This window comes from Wasmannia auropunctata, unplaced genomic scaffold (assembly GCF_000956235.1).
Source record: "Wasmannia auropunctata unplaced genomic scaffold, wasmannia.A_1.0 LD336002.1, whole genome shotgun sequence".
Lineage (NCBI taxonomy): Eukaryota > Metazoa > Arthropoda > Insecta > Hymenoptera > Formicidae > Wasmannia > Wasmannia auropunctata.
The window spans coordinates 220,914-242,372 of record NW_012026888.1 but is presented as its reverse complement, the minus strand read 5'-3'; the positions used below and the strand labels follow the sequence as shown (position 1 = coordinate 242,372).

General features: G+C 39.1%; 3 protein-coding genes across 5 annotated transcripts; 1 reads left to right on the top strand and 2 right to left on the bottom strand.

The window, feature by feature from the left end:
- Positions 1 to 11,750: 11,750 nt before the first annotated feature.
- Positions 11,751 to 13,602, bottom strand: LOC105453139 (calcium and integrin-binding family member 3-like). Its single transcript, XM_011694864.1, has 4 exons — positions 13,438 to 13,602; positions 13,261 to 13,381; positions 12,523 to 12,694; positions 11,751 to 12,066 (listed from the first exon to the last, which is right to left on the bottom strand). The coding sequence occupies exons 1-4, from the start codon at positions 13,521 to 13,523 to the stop codon at positions 11,849 to 11,851; spliced, it is 597 nt and encodes a 198-aa protein (XP_011693166.1). The 5' UTR covers positions 13,524 to 13,602; the 3' UTR covers positions 11,751 to 11,848.
- A 650-nt stretch (positions 13,603 to 14,252) lies between these two features.
- Positions 14,253 to 17,344, bottom strand: LOC105453140 (protein misato). The gene is made up of 6 exons (XM_011694865.1): positions 17,079 to 17,344; positions 16,733 to 16,883; positions 16,441 to 16,521; positions 15,462 to 15,902; positions 14,566 to 15,370; positions 14,253 to 14,486 (listed from the first exon to the last, which is right to left on the bottom strand). The coding sequence occupies exons 2-6, from the start codon at positions 16,808 to 16,810 to the stop codon at positions 14,278 to 14,280; spliced, it is 1,614 nt and encodes a 537-aa protein (XP_011693167.1). The 5' UTR covers positions 16,811 to 16,883; positions 17,079 to 17,344; the 3' UTR covers positions 14,253 to 14,277.
- Positions 17,345 to 17,550: 206 nt separating this feature from the next.
- Positions 17,551 to 21,222, top strand: LOC105453142 (decapping and exoribonuclease protein-like). Of its 3 annotated transcripts, none has more exons than XM_011694868.1 (6): positions 17,551 to 17,692; positions 17,896 to 17,964; positions 18,122 to 18,622; positions 19,872 to 20,095; positions 20,211 to 20,593; positions 20,680 to 21,222. In XM_011694868.1, the coding sequence occupies exons 3-6, from the start codon at positions 18,333 to 18,335 to the stop codon at positions 20,905 to 20,907; spliced, it is 1,125 nt and encodes a 374-aa protein (XP_011693170.1). In that variant the 5' UTR covers positions 17,551 to 17,692; positions 17,896 to 17,964; positions 18,122 to 18,332; the 3' UTR covers positions 20,908 to 21,222. The 3 variants fall into 3 exon arrangements, with proteins under 3 accessions (XP_011693170.1, XP_011693168.1, XP_011693169.1); XM_011694866.1 differs by having other exon boundaries at positions 17,868 to 17,964; XM_011694867.1 differs by lacking the exon at positions 17,896 to 17,964.
- Positions 21,223 to 21,459: the final 237 nt, after the last annotated feature.

Sequence of the window (21,459 nt, the reverse complement as noted above, 5' to 3'; positions counted from 1 at the left end):
AGACCGTGCTATTTGCGGAGGAGATGCCTTTTTTGCGGACTCCTCGTCGTCGCTCTAGCGAGTCGCCGCCGCCACCGGTTTCAGGGGATGACGTCTCGCCGATCAATCTCGTTATACGACGTCGTGATGTGGAGCTACCGTTTCACTCTAAGATCACATACGATTAAACTTCGATCTTTTTTTATTTTATTAAGATTTTCTCCACTCTAGAGAATATTTATAACTTTTAAAGAACGAACATGTACGAATGACACGCATAGCCTTTTTATTTATTCGTCTACGAAATCAATAACTTAAGATATGTTTAGCTATGCTCAGCGACGAATTACAGAAAAGCTGCCCTTTGATTCTATATGGTTAAGAGCGGAATTCCAAAATTATGAAATACTCCCGCAGCACAAGCCTGCTAATTGCTGTGTACATATTTATACGTACGTAGTACGCATACTTATGTCCATTTTTATCAATGTAAGTTAATTTTAATCTATTCTTAATTTATTCTTTATTTTTTTCTAATTCTTAGAACAAGAAAAAGATAAGTAAGCTAAATCAAGATTAAAATTAATCTATATTTAAAAATAGACATAAACTGTCAAACACCCTATGTATCACCCTGTGTATCACCCTAGCAGAATGTCCATTATGATGCAAAAGAAGCACGATATAAGTGTCTGTGAAAATATATGTATACCGCCGTACTCGAGCGTATAGAGGGATACCAATGTTAGGGAAGCCAAATTTAAACAGATTCTACTGTAATTGCATGTTTGACAAATAAGCATACGAGAAATTTACTTAAGAACATTTTACAGACATAATTTTGAAAAATAATGTGTACGAGACTGCGCTTTTGAGGCACGTTGCATCGAATGGAGATTCTTTAGGGAAACATTTTTCGCGGGAGCCTCATTGAAGGCGAACCGCCTAATAAAGTACACCGAGAGCCACATTGGAAGGCATTGTGGCGATCGAGGCGAGACGATAAACGCGAGGTGGCGAACAACGGGCGTAAATGTGACACGGCAACCGAGCATAATCGGGAGATTTACTCTCACCGAAGGGAATGTGTCTCGCCGGCTCGAATTTAATCGCGCCGATCGGCAGGCGCGTCGTCATCGATAACGTCGATCCGGAATGCGACTGAGCTAACGGTAGCGTTTCGTTCTGCTCGCGATACGCGTTCGCGGTCGTAAGGAAGAGGATATGTAACTTCGGCGATCACGAGCTCGAGAAACCTAACTCAACTCACCGGGCTGGAGCAGCCGCGGTTCGATTAAATCGCCCGCCATTAGCCCGTCACTCGACTCGAGTCTCAACGGTGCACCTCGTTAAATCGGCACAAATGTCCCATTTCTCTTGTAGAGCCTGACACTCTTCAATCTACGTACTCGCAATTGCGCGGAATAATTAGCGATTTGCGTCGATAAAATTACGTTAAAATCTTTGGCGCGATTATTTCGACTCGTTGTCCTGGCTTTGAGAGAAATCATGTGGCGATTCTTCAAGGAAGGATCCACGTTTGATTTGATTCGCAACATGACTCACTCAGACAGATCGGGTGATGACTTTACGCGGACGTGACGTACGTCGGTCGTGACGTATCGTCGATCGATAGTCAAATTGCCGGCAATTTATTCATCCGGTAACGTTTCTAAGACTTTCTCTCGTTCTTTAAAAAAATATTTCTCACGTGTAAAATAAATCTTTATACGATTAATACAGTTATATTTTACCGGTACAAGAAAAGCAGGAAGAAAATTTTTCGCACGAAAGTCGCTATTAAAGATTCGATAGAATTTTTCTGAACTCGTCTCGGCGAACGGAAAAAAAAAGAGTAAATCTTATGCGATTCGTGTTGCCACGTGGATGTCTTTTTTACACACCTACGTCGCACGGAAATCCGCGCTGTCTGAGATTATACCGATTTCAATCTATGCTACAGCTCAACGATCGAGATAACCGGCGTGTATCGCGTCCGTTCCCCGACAACGAGATTGACATCGCGACAAATCGACGACTCCGACGTGCTCGCTCGTACGAGAGCTCGTGAGAGGACAATTATGCATATCGCCCGATAACTGGTTTTTGCAATCCGGTAATAATAGCGCCGCGCCGTATTCGGGCGCGTTCGCATTAATCAAGTGTCTCTGCCTACGGCGCGGCAGCATCCACTTCTGCAACAATGTTGCGGCCCATAAATGCTGCAATGGTGGCCACGAAGTATCGCGGTTAAGTAGATCCCTCGCCTAAGTAGCCACGCTGGTAATTCATTGCCTTCCATTTTACTGCCGCGGAAAGAAATACGCCAGCTCGTGAGCCGCAACGAACGGCGTCTCGTTCCCGTTTTCCGCCTGAAGACTTTGATTTACATCGTTGTCGTCGTCGTCGTCGTCGTCGTTGTCGTCGTCGTTGTCGTCATTGTCTGCTGCGCTATCCGAGCGAATCAGAAACTTTCCAGATCATCGATTTCTACCGGATCTCGATTTCGAGATAAAACGAGCGCTGCTCGCGTGGAGGAAGCACCAAGTGTGCATCGCGAAAAAGTTACATCAACTTAAGAGAATGTATAGATGTGTAAAAGTCAAAGTTTGTTGTAACTTTTTATATTACTGCTTGAAAAAAAAGAACGTATAAATTTCGTCATTCGCGCCTATCGGAGCGTTTTCCATCGATTATCGAAAACTCAAAAGATTTCCGGAACCTCTTTTCTCGTATTTACAAGGTCACTCACTTCGATATTTTTTTTTCGTCGACAAAGAGAAAGAAAAGAGAGACGGTAACGTCTGCGCGTGAATAACGCGTGATACACATGGACTATTTGTTGACCACGGGAACGTGAGTTGTTGTGCAAATAATTGGCACGGCTGTCCGCATTTGTCACGCTTGCTTATGAGGCTCGCTGTTCGTCGAGATTCACGATAGCTGTGTTCGCAAAAACCAGCAAGACGAAGGTGGCAAACGAAAATATTGTTTTCCAAATCGGCCGCGCTTCGAGCATCTCGCTCTTCGGATTACATCGCTTGTTCAAATATTGGCTTCATACTCGCCACGCATATCTCATTGCTAAATATGCATTTATAAAATTAACGGCGTAATTCAATTTTCAGATTAAACTGAATACTTGTGAGAATTTTTTAATTTTTTATTAATATATATAGTAGGTTAAAAAAATACATGGAAAATTAAAGCTGCGATATATTATTTTTAGATACACATGTTAGTACAGCTGCAAACGAATGAGATTATTTTTATCTTCGGGCAAAAGGAAGTTTTATGCATGTGAGAAAGATAACAATACTGAGAAGACTTAAAATGCTTAAGAAAAAAACAATTTGAATACCGATGTTCTCGAATACTGATGCGATAAAAATATTCACCTGTCTTGGAAATGAAGTTTAATTAAGAAGTTAGTTACTTTTTATAACGTATTAAAAATAGAGAGAGAATATTCATCTCTTCTTATATTACGATTTTATGCGACTATCCTTGTTATTTTTAATAGCCTTGACATCTCATCACGAAATAGCACATGCACGTGATATAGGTATGTATTTTGAATACTGATATAATGCCGGCAGTTATTGTTATCATTCCATTTGTACGCTGCTGCATTATCATACTAGAGAACTAGTCTCGCGTTCGTTAACTGCAAATGCTTGCCGAAAACGTGGAAATCACGTAATATTCTACGGACGACATGGTGCCTTTCGAATGCAGGACGCCTGCGGAATAATTTTAAGCGGTGCTCGAGCAGAAAGCTGATCTGCCAGCCGCGACCAGTTGCGAAACTTCTTTGAATACCGACGAAGTTGTATTCAAAGTACTTATGTCAGTAATAAGCGAATCGTTTTACTATAGAGGAAAGAGATAGATAGATAGAGAGAGAGAGAGAGAGAGAGAGAGAGAGAGAGAGAGAGAAAAGAAAGAGAGAGATCACAGATTGAAGAATTAAAGCTAATCTCTGTGTAATTTACGAGACGTTGATGTAAATTTAGTTATATTATAATTGGACCAATATTTCAAATATATTTCATGTAAATCAACGATAATAATCGGTCGCTAATTGTCGTACTTATAAGAAAAAACATTCGAGATTAATATCTTTATCGTGCAGACGAGCAAATTCTCGATAAACATCTGAAGATTATGCAAATTCGCCGGATTTCCTCGAGACGATCGTATAGCCTTGCATATTCCATATCGTTCCTCGGCGAGGCACTCGCGAGCGAGTCGCGAGCACTTGGAGCGAAGACGAACGGCGAACCGGTCGTAACTGTTGACATAATTCCGGCGCGAGTGAGTACGTCTTCGCTATGCATCTGCAGTTTTTCCTAGAATTATAGCGATCTCACGATTTTCTTTGAGCAATCCTGACGCGGCAGTGTGCGTGCGTGCATGCGTGCGTGCGTGCGTGCGTTCGTGCGAGGAAACGTTCCGTACGGCTGATGCAGAAAGCGCAGACATACGCGCGTATCCATTGTGAAAGTGTCAGTCGTGCATCTCCTTTGATTAAGTCTCTCGCGTCATCGACGGACAGCCTCATAGGTCACTGCCATTTTCGTTCTTGTCTCGTCCGTATCGAGAAGATAATGCGTCTACGAGAATGGCGAACCAGGCGCTGCGGGGGTACCAACGCGCGAGGAGAATCTCTTCCCACGATAATATATTTCTGCATCGGCCGTGCGCGCTCAATGGATACTCAATTAAAGTCTCCTGCTCGTTTGCGTGCGCGCTGAAAATGCACGGCAAAAATCCTTATTAACGCCCGCTTATATTGCAGAAATTCTTTAACTCTGTTAAATCACAAGTCGCCGTTCTTCCCTCTTCCCCCCCCCCCTCTACTCACGATACCACGGGCAGATAAAAGCGATATAAAATTATCCCGTCGTGGAATCTGCGTAGGAGACACAAGGAACATGCGCCTTTTATCAATACCATGCTGCAGGTACATTGCTCTGTGCGATCGTTATCTCGCTGAATATGTGCATCCGATGGTATTATATATTCTCGCCGATAGTGTCAGATCTGCGGAAAGGAGAAAGATCATAGACTTGTAAAGGTAAAATTCTCTTAAAAGTTTCAAATTTATTTGCTGCAGCGATATTCATAATTCATTTTAAAAGAAATCTACATTATTATGTGCGTTATGCTATAGTATATTAGTATTCAAATTTGACACGTAAACTTGCGAAGAAGCGTTTAAATTGTGACGGAAACGGAATTCAGAGTTCGGGAAGGATCGAGGACGACAGAGTGGAATCGTGCTCCGCTTTTGCCACGCGAGTTCCTACAAGGAAAAATATCGTGCTCCTTTCTGTTCGCACGTGCTCTCTCGTCACGGATTGTGAGTCAAATACTATCGATAGTATTATATATATATATATAATACGAAGCTCGAAGAAATTACTGGAGATCCTCTCGGTTTCTTACTCCGAATTTTTTTATATATGTAACATACATAAATGGAGACACATGTATATTTTTGAAGTATATTTTCCAGATATAATATTCTTAATTTTAAACTAATAATAAAATCTGCCTTTTTCTAAGTTTTTATATAAACTAAATCCAAAGTTAATGTAATATTTTTAGATCTAAAGAATCATAACGTCAAGCGATCGGCCAAAACTTTTGTATTTCTTACACGCCCAGGCTTCTGCAGATTTTAAGATTTCCCGGTTGTCGACTCTGTATCTCCGTAAATCTCGCGCAAACAATTCGAGAGTAACAGGTATCTCGGTGAACATTGAAAAAAAAAAGAAGGACCTTGCATGGCGGATTACGAATCTTCCCGAGAAGATGTCCGCGATAGTAAAGGAATATTCGTGCACCCCAATGGAGCCCATTAGGATCCAAAGGCGGTTGGTCCAGTCTTCTTCTCCTTCCTCTTTCTCCTCTCTCCGGTGCCCCCCCCCCTCTCTCTCTTTCTCTCTCTCGATGGATTCACGGAGAAGAGGCAGGAGATGGTCGGGTGGTCAAGCAACATTCCGTCGACTGAGACCCTTCCTCCCCCTCTTTGGTAGATGGTTCCCTATATACAAGCTCTCGCTTCTTTATGAGCCACAACGATATGTGCCCACGGAGAGCGCCAATATTATTTCGACTACGCGCGCTCCACGTAACCTTGCCGAAGTACGAACGTCGCCGCGAACGTCTGCTTCTCCATCGTGGCACCTCTTCGCTTCGTCGAATAGACACGCTACATCGCTACGTCGTGAATCTCGCCAATCACGCGGCAATAATATCGAACGCGCTTTGTAAGCGCTTCGGTCGTTTCTGCACGGTGAACTCTACACCCTTGTACAAAAAAAAAATATTCTCGACCTTTTCCTAACATACGAATATACGAATTTATTGACGAGTACAGCTTGTATATTGTAGAGTCATATAGGATATTCTGTAATTTTTGTCAAATTGAGATATGATTACGAGACGCTAATATGATTTTGTAGTCTCTCGACAGCTAACAAGTAACATTGCTTTCGAACTACAGGCGAGGAAAGAGATAATTCATATGAAGCAATGAATTATCGTCATGTTTCCAACTTGCGTGATCGTTTGCGCGTTTTCCCTCGTTTCCGCGAGACGCACTCGCGATTTTTCATCCTCGCTTTCTCCTCGTTTTTCCCGCCTACCAGAATGTCTTTCACAACAGCTGAGATTAAAGCAACGGATACGTATATCCGACTTTTCCACGATTCTTATTCTGAATGTGAAGACCGGCTCCACGAATAGCAGAGACCGGTATGAGAGGAGAAGGTGAGACGAGCAAGAAAGCGAGACGGAGGGAGAATGAGAGAGAGAGAGAGAGAGAGAGACAGTGAGAGAAGAACATCTATAGGTCCGGTTTCGGGAGGTTCAAGATCCTCGGATACACTTAAAAAAAATTTAAGGATCGTCATGAACAATTTTACATTAACGAAATCGGCTGGGCACACCGTCGATTTTCGGCTGTAATTTGCGGCGAGTCTAATGGCAAGATCGAGCTTAATTAAACACCGGAGCGCCGTTACACCGTGCGTGGTACCCGCACAATGTGCGCGACTAATGCGAGCGCTTACATAATTATCGCCAGGCCAGTCGATCGCGATGAACTCGCGTTTATACAATGTCGACTCGACTGACGTGGTAAAAATTCACGCTCGTACGAGTTTCCCTTAACGGCACGTGAATGATAATACATTCGGCGTAAAGCGGTTGCGACTAATGTGCGACTACGTGGCAATACAGTTAACGTAATTAGCAGATACCATCGAGAGACATGACCGTATCTCACGCTTAGTTCGCGCGCGCGCGAGAGAGAGAGAGAGAGCGCCATTATTTCCGAGCATTTAATATTATCTCTGAATAATATTACCGCGAAACGGTAGTCCGCGATGACTACACACACAGGACGTCTTTCAAGGCCGTGGAATCAACTTATTCCAGTTAAGCAGCCGGATAGATATATGTATTTTTACGAGGCTTCTCCTATACTAAATTAAATTATTCAAAGTTCAGAAAAAATATCGTCATAATTTTACGCAGTGCTGGCTTCAGATAATGTACACGACTGCTGCCTGCCAATCGGATAAAATCTTTCGGCATCAACGAGTCATTATCATCTCGCGCGTCACTTTCTTGACGCAGATTTGAAGTATTTGAACTTTGAACGCAGAGAAGATTTCAGTCTGATTGATTTATTTAATTTCTAAAGATGAGTTGGGTTGTTCTAATCGTCGTGTGTAATAATTAAATATTATATTATTTGTCATATTCACTTATAGTATACTTTATATATATCGTTTTCATCGACGGAAAATGACAATAGAATTGTAGAATTTATTATTTGTTTGAAAGTTTTTTGTATTTTCTAAGGGATGACTCCATCGCGGTTTGCTTATTTGCAATTATACTTTGAGATTAAGTTTAGCTGTGTGTAAAGTACTTTGAGCCATACATCATATCCCTAACGTTGTCAACATTGATTAGCCTGAAAACAGCTATTTTTTTGTTCTATGATATGCGCTTTATCTGTCAAAGATATGTTCGGAATTAGAACATAAACATTTATCTATATAATATGTAGATAAATGTCTACAGACTAGAAACATTTTTCTCTCTATGACACTTTGAAGATCGCTGAGGAATTTTCCTTTGGCTACAGCTTCACGCATCATTTATCTTGCTGACTTCTAAACAGTGTATACAGGTATATGATGATACAACGATTGGATAAAATTTTTCAGGCCCAGAGATGATGGAGCTTAACGTCGCCATTTTCTGTATCTCGCCAGAACAAAACGTTAATAACTCTCAAGAGATATCTTCCGGCCTTCAGAGGAGCCGCCTGGCAACGGATTCGGTACACCTACCGAACCGCCCACGCAGCTTGGAAATCTTCCTGCGGTCCGGTCACCGAAAAGTCTACCGATCGTCACCGAATAGTGTCACTGCCTAGACCTTCGGGTCGAGGCACCGATCGAAGAAAGTTCCAGAGATCTCGCGTGTATAACGCGCGCGCGAGAGCTCGCCCACGCCAGGGCGCCATAAAAGTTGAGTTCGAATCTGCCCTCCTCGACCGCCTCCACCGTCGCACCACCATCGGCTTCACCACCGGTGCATTCTCCTCCCTCCCTCCCTCCCTCCCTCTACCTACGCTGCCCGGCACTGCTCATTTCTTCTGCTTCTTCTTCTTCGTCTTCATCTCCTCTTCCTCCTCCTGCTCCTCCTGCTCCACCATCCCAGCCTCTTCTTTCTCCTCCTCGTCGCCGTCCACCCGCGATCTTTGCCTTCTCATTCCTCTTCTCCGACTTCTCGTCTCGCCTCCGCTCAAGGGGGGAAAGAGGGAGAGGAGAGGAGAGAGGCTACGGAGGTCCCTCCGCACGGACCCGTCGCGACAAGCCGCGTCGAGGAGGTCCAAGAATGCACGGACATCGCGGCATGGAAGGCGGTTGGCTGTGGGCCTCGCGAAGGGGAAGCCTCTCGAGAAAGCCGGGTTTCCTCGACGAAGAGCGGCGGAGGACCTGCGCCGAGGGGGAGGCGGGAGAGAGAAAGAGAGAGAGAGAAAGAGAGCCTTCATGGGGCCTCGAGGGCCACTCCGCGACCCGCCGGGAGGACGAGGAGAGACGGTGGAACGGCGGGGGCCCGAAGTAGGGGCCGGGAAGTGACCGGATGGCCTTGGTCCCGAGACTTGGTTAGTTGCCGCGCGGCTGTCTATAACTGGCCGTGCCACAGGGCGGTATCTCCGATTTCGACCGCTTTTTAAGACGACCGGACCAGGGCCCGGCCGGCCAGCCGGCAAGAAAGGGGGGCCCGCCCGGTCCGACAGGGGAAGTCCGAAGGGGCGACACGACGTGCCGACGAATACGCGAGACGTGCGCACACGTCGCTCGAGAAGGTTGAGAACGGAGCGACTTGGAGGAATAATGAAATTTTGCAAAAATCTTTTCGCTGCTCACGATTGTAATAAAGAAAACACATCGGCGATACGTCGATTGATATACAGGGCGCATTCTACAAACTTTTTTTCCTATTTTTATAAGAACTTCCGATCATTTAATGGTTCTCATTCGTGAATGAGAATATAGATTTTACGAGTATTCTTGTTTAAAATAGCGTTACGAGAGAATAATTGTATTGTATAAGTGACTTGTGCTATACACTATACAGAAAGCAATTAGATTACTTAAACTTGCGACTACTTAAGTGGCATTACGCGTGCGACACGTGCATTATATATGTTATACCCGAAACGAAATCTTTTGTAGCACGGGCTACAATTCACGCTCGTAAGGTGTGCCGCAAAAACCAATTTAACAGCTTAATCGCAATTAACCGAAAAAGATCGGCATGCTTCTCACGCGCGGTATTCCATTATTCGAGCGCCGAGTGCGTTGCCGCGCGCCGCGGCTGCGGGGCGTGCGTCCGAGACGCGCGAGAATCGCGCGGTATTCCACGCGCGATCCATTCGAATAGCTCTGGAGTAACCTTTGGAAATCGGTAGGTATATATATGATTGTGTAAACGCGTGCCGATACGGTTTGCCGATCGCGCGCGGCCAGGCCGGCAATGCCGCGCGGAAATACTATATAATGGGGAATGAAATGCAACGTGTTACACGCGCGCGCTCTTCCGCCCTCCGCGCGCGCGGCCTCCGCTCGTCGTTGATCTCGCGGAGGACGGACGCCTACGTCTCCGTCTCCGTATAAATTAACGCAGTCGTGAAATCGCACTTGCGGGTCTCTCTCACTCTCTCCTCCCGCGCGTCGCCGGGAGGGACTCCTGTCTGGGGCAAGAAATGAATAGCCCGGTTACTTGCTCACCATCGCTCATTATTGTTCAACAGGGGCAACTTATGTGTGAGAGCGCAAGAAGGTATATATCTGCAACGCCGCGTACAAAGCGATGTACAGGGTGTCCCAAAGGTCGCGCACTTTTAATCGAGCCACAGGTGGTCGCGAGCCGAACCACGAGTAGAATAATAGCTCTTTCAAGGTCGACGATCGGAGGAATGCGACGGAAAGCGAGATTTCGCGATATCGCTGTTGCGGGAGCTGTTCATCGTAGGGGCAAAAAAAACGTAACTTTTGATACGCTCGATACATCGGCGCCCCAGCCAAACGTCTATCCAGCAGCTAATAATTATACCGCGGTGAGTTTGCGAAAGTCTCCGCGGTTTCATTTCACGAAGGATCTCTGGGCGATTTTCGTCTATATCGTTACGTGGATATTTCAGACGTCGGCGGGAAACGTCGTTATTAAGAACTTCACCTATGTTATACGCTCGAAACACGTCGCGGACGCGCCAATTTATGGTGGCCGAGTAGTTTCGCATTATTATAATTTCATCCAGCTTCCGTCGCGTCTCCTCCAAGGCGCGACAATTCGCAAGACAACGCGGAAGATTCGCCGTTGCTCGCGCGAGTAAGTGGCGCATTAAGAGTACGTCTTGCACGGCACCCAATGATGCTTGAGGAGCGATACTTTTTTTCCGCGAGTCCGCAATCAGTGGGCGACTAATGGCGCAGGATATTAACTTCGTCACGTATGCGGTCGCGCCATTGGCGCGTCGCCGAGATCCGCGGATCCGCAGACGCCGCGGCGTTTATGCAGATTGCCTCTTCGTCGATTTTACCTCGTGCACCATCGACGATAAATTAATGTGGCGCAGAAACGTCGCGGGTCAAGAAACTGTTATGGGCTCCGACGCGTTTGTTCGTGATGCGTTATTATTTAAGCGTTACTGTTCTTTTCCGCCTCGGGGTACAAGTCTCCCTTCGCGAGCGTATACTCTTCATCTCCTCTCTACGACTATGGACGTAAACTCGACGTATTGAAAGGCACGGCTAAAAAGCACGGCAATCTTCATTAAAGTAAAGTAAAAATGAGCAAATGGGCATTAATTACATCGTATGAAGCGCGAACTGAAATGAAACGGAAGAGAGATAATTTTCGAGCTCATAATCTCACAGGTATTTGTTAATCCTCCGTTGCGCGGTGTAATTTTCAAATCACACACCGGTTTTTCCTTTTATTGTTCAGCCCACTTTTTATATACGTCACTTCATTTGTCGACAATTATAGATCTGAAGCTATAATATGAAAGCTCAACTCTTCGCTTCGTCTTAGAGAAGTACTTAGAGAAGCATTTAGAAGTATTTATAGGATTCATTCTCTATTTTATTCTAATTCAATTTTTTCCCCACTATATGTCAAACATTTTAAAATCAAATTAACAAATAATTTGGAAAATTAATCCGACTGTTAAGATTCGGTTATTAATAATTAATGTATTCGTTTAAAACGCATACATAATTGCATCACATACTTTTACATCTAATTTCAATATTGATCGATTGTGCAATATTCATATTCTTATGTGGAAAGTCGCCATGAAATCGGAAGATCTGGTTACAACGTGCTCGAACTCGAGGTAGGACAGAGCCCCGTCGCCGTCTATGTCGCTCTCCTCCAAAATTTTTCGACACACGGTAGCCACCTCTTCGGCACTTAGCCCACCTCGAGTCAGTTGCCGACAGGTGCGCTCCAAATCGCCCAGACCCAACACCCCGTCCTCGTCGAAATCTGTTCGCGGAAGATTACAAATTGATAGATGCGAGCAATACGAACGTTCGTCGGAATTATTGTCTAAGCGAAGACAAACGGATCACGCGCCGTTTTCTCTTCTTTTCTCTCTGTATCGAGAATAATGCGCTCTTTCACTTAAGCCTAATCGTAAAATATTTATGGGAGTTAGAATGGGTAACGAGATAAAAACGCGTAATCTACGGCGAAGGAAAAACACCCCGCTCTCGGACGAGGGTATAATTATAACGCTGCACCGCGGCAAAATCGATCGGTTGTTCCGTGCAAATATTCTCGTGCATCGTGGATGTCGTGTCTGAGCGCCGTATGTACTCCTCATCCCATGGAACAACTATAGGTACAGCGAGGTCGACCTCCACGCTCTCTCACGATCCGTACGTCCGTCCGTCCGTCCGTCCGTCTGTCCGCTCGTCTGGTTCACCTGGTGGTCCGTACCGTAAATTTTGAAGGCGTAAAAGACTTTCAAATCCCGCGGTGCTTGTTCAGAGAACACGGACAACATCTCGAGAAATTCCTCGAAACAGATTCCTTCGGAGAGGGACGTTGATTGTCCTGAATCCTGGCGTCGCGTAAAAACTTCTGAGATCCGTTCTCTAAATGGATTTTCCTTCAAAAAAAAAAAAAAAATCAGAAAATATCTAGTTAGTAAAGAAATCAAGAAAATGGAAAATTATATTTATTTTTAGCCAAAATGTAAGATAAGTTTAAATATCATTTATAGGTTTATTATAAAAATTCAAGTATTAATAACGTAATAATTGTTGAACTAGAATATAAGTTTAAAAAATTTTATATCTAAATATATATTCATTTTTAGCAAGCAAAATTATAAAATAAAGGCATAAAAATATTCATATAGCTTTCCATACGTAATAAATAATAATAAAGTTGTCATAAATATAAGGTTGTATGCTTAAAATAATTTGTACATACATAATTTAAAGTAAAATAAAATTATACCGATACATTAATTTAAAATAATTATATAGATTATATCTTTCCAAAGAATAGAGATGTCTATAAAATAAAATTTTTAATACACGTTATATATAATGTATGTTATTAAAATTTTATTTTACATTTTGTATATATATATATATATATATATATATATATATATGAAACTTATATCAAATTTTTGTGTTCAAAATTATTTTAATATTTGAAATAAACCTTTAGTTCGGGAATACGGGCCAAATACGACAGGGGTAATCGAAGAGACGATGCTTCTTGCGGCGTCATGGTACGTGGTATCATTCCAGGATCTCCTATTTCTCGAAATCTCTTAAATATTCTGTAAAAAATGAAAGAAATTTCAATAAAGTAAAAAAATGCAAACGAAGATACTACCTCAAGATTTCTTTGCGTGTGAAAAAGGTACAATCTTGATAATCTTCGAGTTGTTCTTCGGTAAATGTCGCCACTTTATTTCCCATCGCTCTCTTATTAATTCTTTTTTTTATATATTGTTATAATGAATTCCAAAATATTATTTTTTTTTTACTTAAGAGACAATTTTTTATTAATTTTTTTCTTTTAACAGAAAAATATAATAAAAAAATAAATTTGGATAAAAATTTAAAAACTTTTTAAACCGGATTCAGAAAGGCTGTTACATTTGCGAAAGAACAGCGAGAACTGAGTTTTCACATCCCCGATGTCCGATACGAAATCGTGCAATCTAATAACTAGGGTGTGTCTCGCCACTCCCAACGTCAGGGACGTTTCGATCTTAAATTTACGAGAAACTATGACCTACTTATATACTTTGCTAATTATGAACAGCAATAATTCTTTTCTCTTAATATTAACATGTAAACTCTCTCATATTTAATCCTCTATAACTAGACTTTATTTATGATAAAAAATTATAATCAAATTGGAAATTGATTAAAAATTGAGACTTAAAAAATATAAAGTCTGTGTGCGAGATAATTTGAAGTATGGCGTTACAGAGGGTTAATTATATATTAATCGCATTTATACAATTGTAGAAGAACGTTATATTTTTCAATCTTAATCGTACAAACTAGATCTATAAGCGTTCTCATAACTCTATTACAAAAGATTTTATCGTACAAAAAACATCGCAAATGTAATCACAAAATATATATATATATATATATATATATATAATAAATATTAGAATTATTAAAATTATAATATCCCATTCATAAATTTAATAATTCCTTAGATGTAATAATCTTCATACGCCTCTTTACAATCAACTAAATTATGAATACATTCCGTAAATTCGTCTTCCTCGAGTCCGGAATCCGTAAAGGCATGAAATTTTTTGATACTTCTTATCCTTTTGGTTTGCTTAAGTAGAGATTCGTACATCGTTGCGACATAACTGCCACTGTGCATTCCAGCCATTACCGCAACCGAGTTTACATCTGAAAGAGAAAGCGAATGCAGTTATTTATCACTATTTAATCACAACGCTGTTTTTCGTACTTATGAGAAAAGACGTACCGGTTCCTACGGGCCAGCCGGCGATATTTCCATCCTTGGTTACATTATTATTGAAAATCTTTGGATACGGTAAAGTGATTTTCAGCGGTGCCTCAATGTTGGATAAATACGTAGCCGACGCGTGACACGTACACGCTAGATACATCGTCATCATTTCGTGTACGCTGGAGCATCTGTACGCCGGTTTGGACATTTGTTTGCTAGCTTCGTGAACGGGTCGCTTTATCCGGTCCTCGGGAATTCCCCGTAACGCTATACTCTGCATATTATTATCCATCGATATGTCGCAGCTCGGTGTCAAGCTCGTCCACAGAGACCCTTCGAATTCGTCCAGCACGTCTATCAAATCCATCTTCATCTTCATGGGAAACGGCAGGCTCAGACTGGTTGCCGCGGCTTTGCGGCCCAGCTTGTTCAGATCGGCACACAAATCGGACAAGCTGGCGCCCGGATACTTCTTAGTTCTGTATCTTAAGCTCAATGTGTCTAAAGCAGTCGCTAATATCGCGCTGCTGTGATACCTCAGCTCTGGACTGTACGTTATGTTCTCGAATTTACGTGAATCGGCCGCGAATGGCCAACCGACTTGACCGCAGGAAAGCGGACTAAAAAGCGACGAATTCTCTCCGATATGCTGCCAGCATAATGCTGTATTGACAACTTTAACCAAGTCCGACGCACTGGGCTCAGCATCGTTAAAGTCCAGGCATGGAAATGCCAAGATACTCTTTCCATACTCATCACGTAAGTGCTGAACGCAAGACGCTCCAAGACCAGCAAAGCCATCCGTAGAATCCATAAGCACCTATTTTTTTTTTTTAGATATTACATTAGTAACGACACAATTGTTTTAATAATAAATAAAAAATGTTGCGAAACAATATATAAATATGTACCTGAATTCCTTGCATTAAGTCACACTCTTCTACGTATAATCGTATCCTGTCCGCAAAATTGTCGGAGAATTGTTCCGTAAGCCATAAGTCACGGCCATACGTAAATATATTGAATGGCCGTTGCGTACAATTGTGTGAGTACTGTTTGACAACCGTTACTGTTCTTGGATGGAATTGCGGTACAAGATAATCGACCCATGACTTCACGTCGCTTTCGAAGTTGTAAATTTCCGAATCCACGGTTTTATCAGATTCATTCAAATTTTGAACAAAAGGTGATCTAGGACTAGGCTCGGCATTCGTAATTTCCAATTTTGTGCTATCCCATAGCAGCTCATCATTTGAAGATTCTGCATCGTATAAAGAACCTTGTTCGTTCAGGTAGCCTAACGCTCCCTTTAAATCTGCTGTCAGTAATCTTGGCGTAAACGTAACTTGTTTCTGAAACACAACTGTCCAGTAGTAATTACCATTTTATAATATCAGAATATGTATATTAATAATATAGCTTCTCAGACATGCGATGAAATGAATTTTATAATTCTAATAATTTATTTAAAATTATATGGAGTAAATTATAAAAAAAATATGATACATGACATCTCCATTACTGATTTCTTTGCATTTACTTCATATATTTTAAATATAAATATAAAGGTTACGTTCATTTAAAAAATTCCTATTTTTTTTATTGAACAAAATATTGCAATTTGCATTTTTGATAAAATGTTTTAGGAATCCTTCGTTATTTGATCAAATTGTATATATAAAAATGTTAATACTCCAAAAAATGATTCCAAGTACATTAAATATGACTTTGTATTCTTATAATTCTAATCCTGGGAATAAAATTGCTATACAAACAAATCTTTTGGAAGATTACAACATTTCTAATGCCGTCTAAATACATTTCTGTTACCTATCTATAGAGGCAGCAAAACATATTTAAAACAATCTTTACTTTTACAATTATACTTACTCGCATGTTTTCTCCTTCTTTGTATAGTACATCATGATTTATCTCGGATGGTTTTTTCGGATCGTACGTGAAGTTACACTCCTGCAAAACAAGAATCTTGTGATATAGGTATACAATGATCTTTATACACAGACTGTGGTCCGTTTCATGCATGATGCATCATTTTATTCTTGTTGTTCACTGAATGTTGAAAGGATAAAATGATACATCGTGCGTATCATGCGTGAAACGGAACGCAGCTCTGGAGCTTCTCGTATGTCGAGGCTCATCAAAACATTATAGCCATCGATACCTGCAGATTCCACCAATGCGTGCCGATAAAATTCGAATAATGGCCCAATTGAATGGTCAAGATCTCTCGTGTTGTCATATTTGTCGAATTTATATTTTGTTCTTTACAAAACAATATATATTATCCCTCTCTCTGTCTCTTTCTCGATCAGCTGTAAAAAATTTTTTTATTTATTTTGATTAACTTTGATTAACGAAGACAATTAGACCTTAAACTTGCTTCAATCTATCTAAAGTGTGAAATGTTTTCTTTGTTTATTTTCCTAGTTGGTGAAGGTTAAGGTTAAGATACTTTCAATTTGTTTTAATCATTCGTATGGTTATAGCATATAAATTCGTATACATACCAAGTATAAAAGCTTTTTTTTAGGAGTACCCCTTGGATGAAGGGAATTAAATGTTCAACTTCTTGATTACGTTATAAGAGATACAAAATCTTCCTCCAAGACTTCTGAAAGCTAGCGACAGTACGGCACACGATGCATGCTTTTGCTGAATTGCTCCCGTTTTAGTAAATTACTAGAAAGTCTGCGGCTGCGTTCGAAAACATCACTCGAGTGTCTCCGTGTATCATTTTATCCTTTTTGTTCACCAAATTGAACAAGGATAAAATGATATACGGCCATATACGGGGACACTCGATGATGTTTTCGAACGCAGCCTTTGATGATGATGGTCACGTGGTCAGTGACGTATGCATATAAAAAATGTTCATATGAAAGATTTCGCGGGGAGATCCCTCATCTCTCATCACTGCACACTGATGTATCATTTATCCTTGTGTTCACTGAATGTTGAACAAAGATAAAGGATAGATCACTTCAATGGAATGATCCATTATCGTTATCGTCGCCATTCTCTCTGTCGTCGCATAAATGAGCGCACGTTAGGAAGAACGAAATACATACTTTTCATAAGAAAGGCCGGCAATACATTCCCTTTGATCCATAAGCTCTAACAGGTATTTAAGAAATATATTAATTAATAATATTAATTATATAAAGTGGACATATAACTATGGTGACTACATGTTCTTTATTGTAAAAAATAGTCCCGATAGCTGTCCCGATATTTCAGAGAGCTGTCCTTTAAATTTATTTATTTTACACAAAGCTCAACTTTGTCTTTTATTTTAGTAATTACGGGAAATTTTTTTCTAATTAGCCTGCTTATAATGACGTACTGATATGAGCAACATTTTACGGAAACAATCGACCATTTAGTGAATGCAATGTAATTTCTTTTGTCTTTTAAATTAATTACACTTTTTAATTTTTTTTATTAAACTTATTTAAAACCGTTTTTATTATTTCAAACTTATTTCGGATTTAAACTAATACTACGGACTATATTATTATTTTAATTTGTAATAATGTTCACATAATTTTAGGAATTTTGTATGCTTATTAAAGCTCTAAGGAAAAGCAATTAAAGTGACAAATAATGTCAAGGACATTATTTGTCGTCCTTTCAACGTAGGTGTTACCTAGGCAACACGTATAGTGTCATCACATAAGAATTGAACAGTCGGCTTTTGTAGAGCTTTTGTAGAAGAGCAGAATAGGATTTTGTGTTACCGTGAAAATAATAAATGAGCCACGATGTCGTTTAAAATTGATTTTGAAAATTTTCCCGAGAGTGATATAACATTAACGACCAAGTTGGTCGGTCATTTTAGTATCGACGGTAATAAGAAATATCAAGACGACCTATCACAATTAAAGTATTACATTCCTCCTTTCAATCCTAATGTGCATTTCGATCTCAATAAAAATTATGAATCTACGATTCTCAAATCTACTTCGTATGTAAAATTGGATAATATATTAAGATGGATTTCGGATAATTTTAATCGACTTGAGAAACCACTATCAGTACAGGACAAACGTTGGTATGTTGAAAAATTATTATCATTTAACTATAAACTTGTGTGTGCACAATACATTATTTAAATATACAATTTTGTATTATTTATAATAAATAACAGAATGGAATTAAAAACGAATGTACTAATTATTTTGATCTAGTAGATTAAAAGAGACGTGATTATAAGGTAACTCCGGCTGTACGCTGTATCTATCTTATAAAATTTCTTAAGTATTATTTATTATGTTTAAATAAATAAACTATTAATAAAAACTTTACACCGTTTACTACTATAAAAAAATTAACAATTCGAAATATTTATTTGTTATATTTAGAAAAAAAAAACTTTTAAAAACTTTTGCATTTTTGTCGTATATCCTATTAGGGGTGGGATACGGATCATAAAATTTACAAATAATATATGCCTATAAATAAGATGTAACATGACACAGTAACTTGTAAAATGTGTTTATTCAAAGTTTTATTAGAGAATACGAATTATAATATATATTGCCGATTTTGTGCTTGCGCAAAGTATATAAAGTGCACGTACTTGCATGTCTACTGATATCTGCATATGTTAACTGCTTTATTAATAAATAAATGCAAGATATTATTCTTATGTGTGTGTATATATAAGTTATATACATATACGAATAATAGCTTGCATTTAAGAAGTCAATACATGCAGATAGCTACATGTTCTTTGTATGCTCTGCACAAGCGTAAAATCGACGACATAAATCGCATACGTTAAAAATGCCGTATATGCTATAAATAGGTGGGATATACTAGACATCAGTTTAAAAAAAATACAAAACTAAACATTTATATATTTTGCTATACGCCATCTTTCTGTCTCTTTATATTTATATACGAAATAACCATTAATAAGTTTTTTACAATCTCTACTGTATTCATTTTACATAAAGTGTATAATAGTACGTACGCAGTTGCGCTTACATTGAGAAATCGATTCAACTCACAATTTCGTTAATATTAACAGTAAAAAACTGAAATCACAATACTAATATAATACAAAGATATATAAGAGATGGTTGCGTGCAGTTTACTTTCACTACTATTTAATTTTTCTGACTTTGCGGCGTAAATTCTAGCGCGACGTATCAGTTACCCTATTTTTTTCATTCTGCTATTTCGATAGTTTACAAACGATGATAACCTAGTTAGTACGTATACATTAAACCTAAACAAATTATATTTACAATTTTATGTAGCACTTATTCTAATTAGGAAAATAATATTGATTATAGGTTGGATATTGATTTCATTTGTTCTCGTGGGACAATAAAGACAATATTATCTAGTCCATATATTGAAAGAACCGGATGGATTATTTGTGCCAGTAAATACCGTGGTACAATATATTTATGTGAATTTTATACGGATGAAAAAGAACATGATCACGTTAACGCAACAACGTCAGAAAAACAAATTTCTTCACTGGGATTTAAGTTTGAACAGTATATGGTAGCAGGTATTTTATATTATGAAAATTTGATCATGTATTATTTTTACTTTAAATATATATAACAAAATGGATTATTTCTTAAATTTATATAATTAATTCAATTAAATAAACTTTTTGTTAGATCATCCATTACATGAACCGGATACATCAGTAATTCTTAATACACGTGAAGCATTTCATTGCATGTTCGAAACAAACTTTGATAACCATTCAGTATTATATGGGGCAGAAATAGATGGCATTTCCTCTCGACAACCTTTTAAAATAACGAATACACTTATTGATAAGCTTGATAAATTTGAATTAATTGAGTTGAAAACATTTCCAATGTGTAACAAAGATGGAAATATAAACGGTAAAATTTCCCGTGAAAGAATATCAATGTGTTGGAGTCAGAATTATTTCCCACAAATAAATAGAACTATATGTGGATTAAAAAACAAATTTAACATAGTGAAAAAGATAAGAGAATATTCATCATATGAATTACCACAGCTTTCAGCGGTAAATAGTTCTGTTTAAAAAATCTCAATCACTTCTTTTTCCTTACGTCATAATTAAAGATATATTGATGTTAAATTATATTGCAGGAACCTTTTGATACAAACAAGTGCAAAATATTTTGCAAGATATTCCTGGACAATGTCAAAAGAATTGTCACTAAAGATCATAATAAGTGCATGTATAAATTTTACTGGATGCCATTGGCCAAGAACGTTGTAAATTACAGTGAAGAAGCTCCTAACAATGAAAAATATTTCTTTTTGAAGCAATGGTTTGTTCATAAAGCAGATGAATGCAGGAGACTTCCTCAGTAAATATTGAAGTCTAATATTAAAAAGATATTTTTCATATAGGTAGAGGAAGATATTATATATGCATATGAATGTAAGAAATATGTTAAAGACAATGCATACACTATTACGCACAATGTATATATCTTAAATATGGTGTGTGTTTTCTTTTATTCTTCTTTAATTTAGTGTTTGAGCCGACATGACATTTGATACTATATAGTATCAACGTATATATTCATATAATGTATAATGCAACAGTATAGTAGTGTTTAAAGTACACGGAGAGAATTTTTTTTAAATTTACCCTGCAAATCATGTTAATTATGAGACAATATAGTATTTAGGCAAATTTTACTGTGCACTACAATAAGATTTCGCAGTAAAATTTATTGTAGTGCACAGTAAAATTTACCTAAATACTATATTGTCTCACAATTAACATAATTTTCATGGTAAATTTAAAAAAAAAATTCTCTCCGTGTACGTATACATTGAAAATAATACAACTTGGATTTTATTTGTTTAATTTGATACAATAGTTTTTTTCGAGGAATATTATTTTTTTTAGTTTTT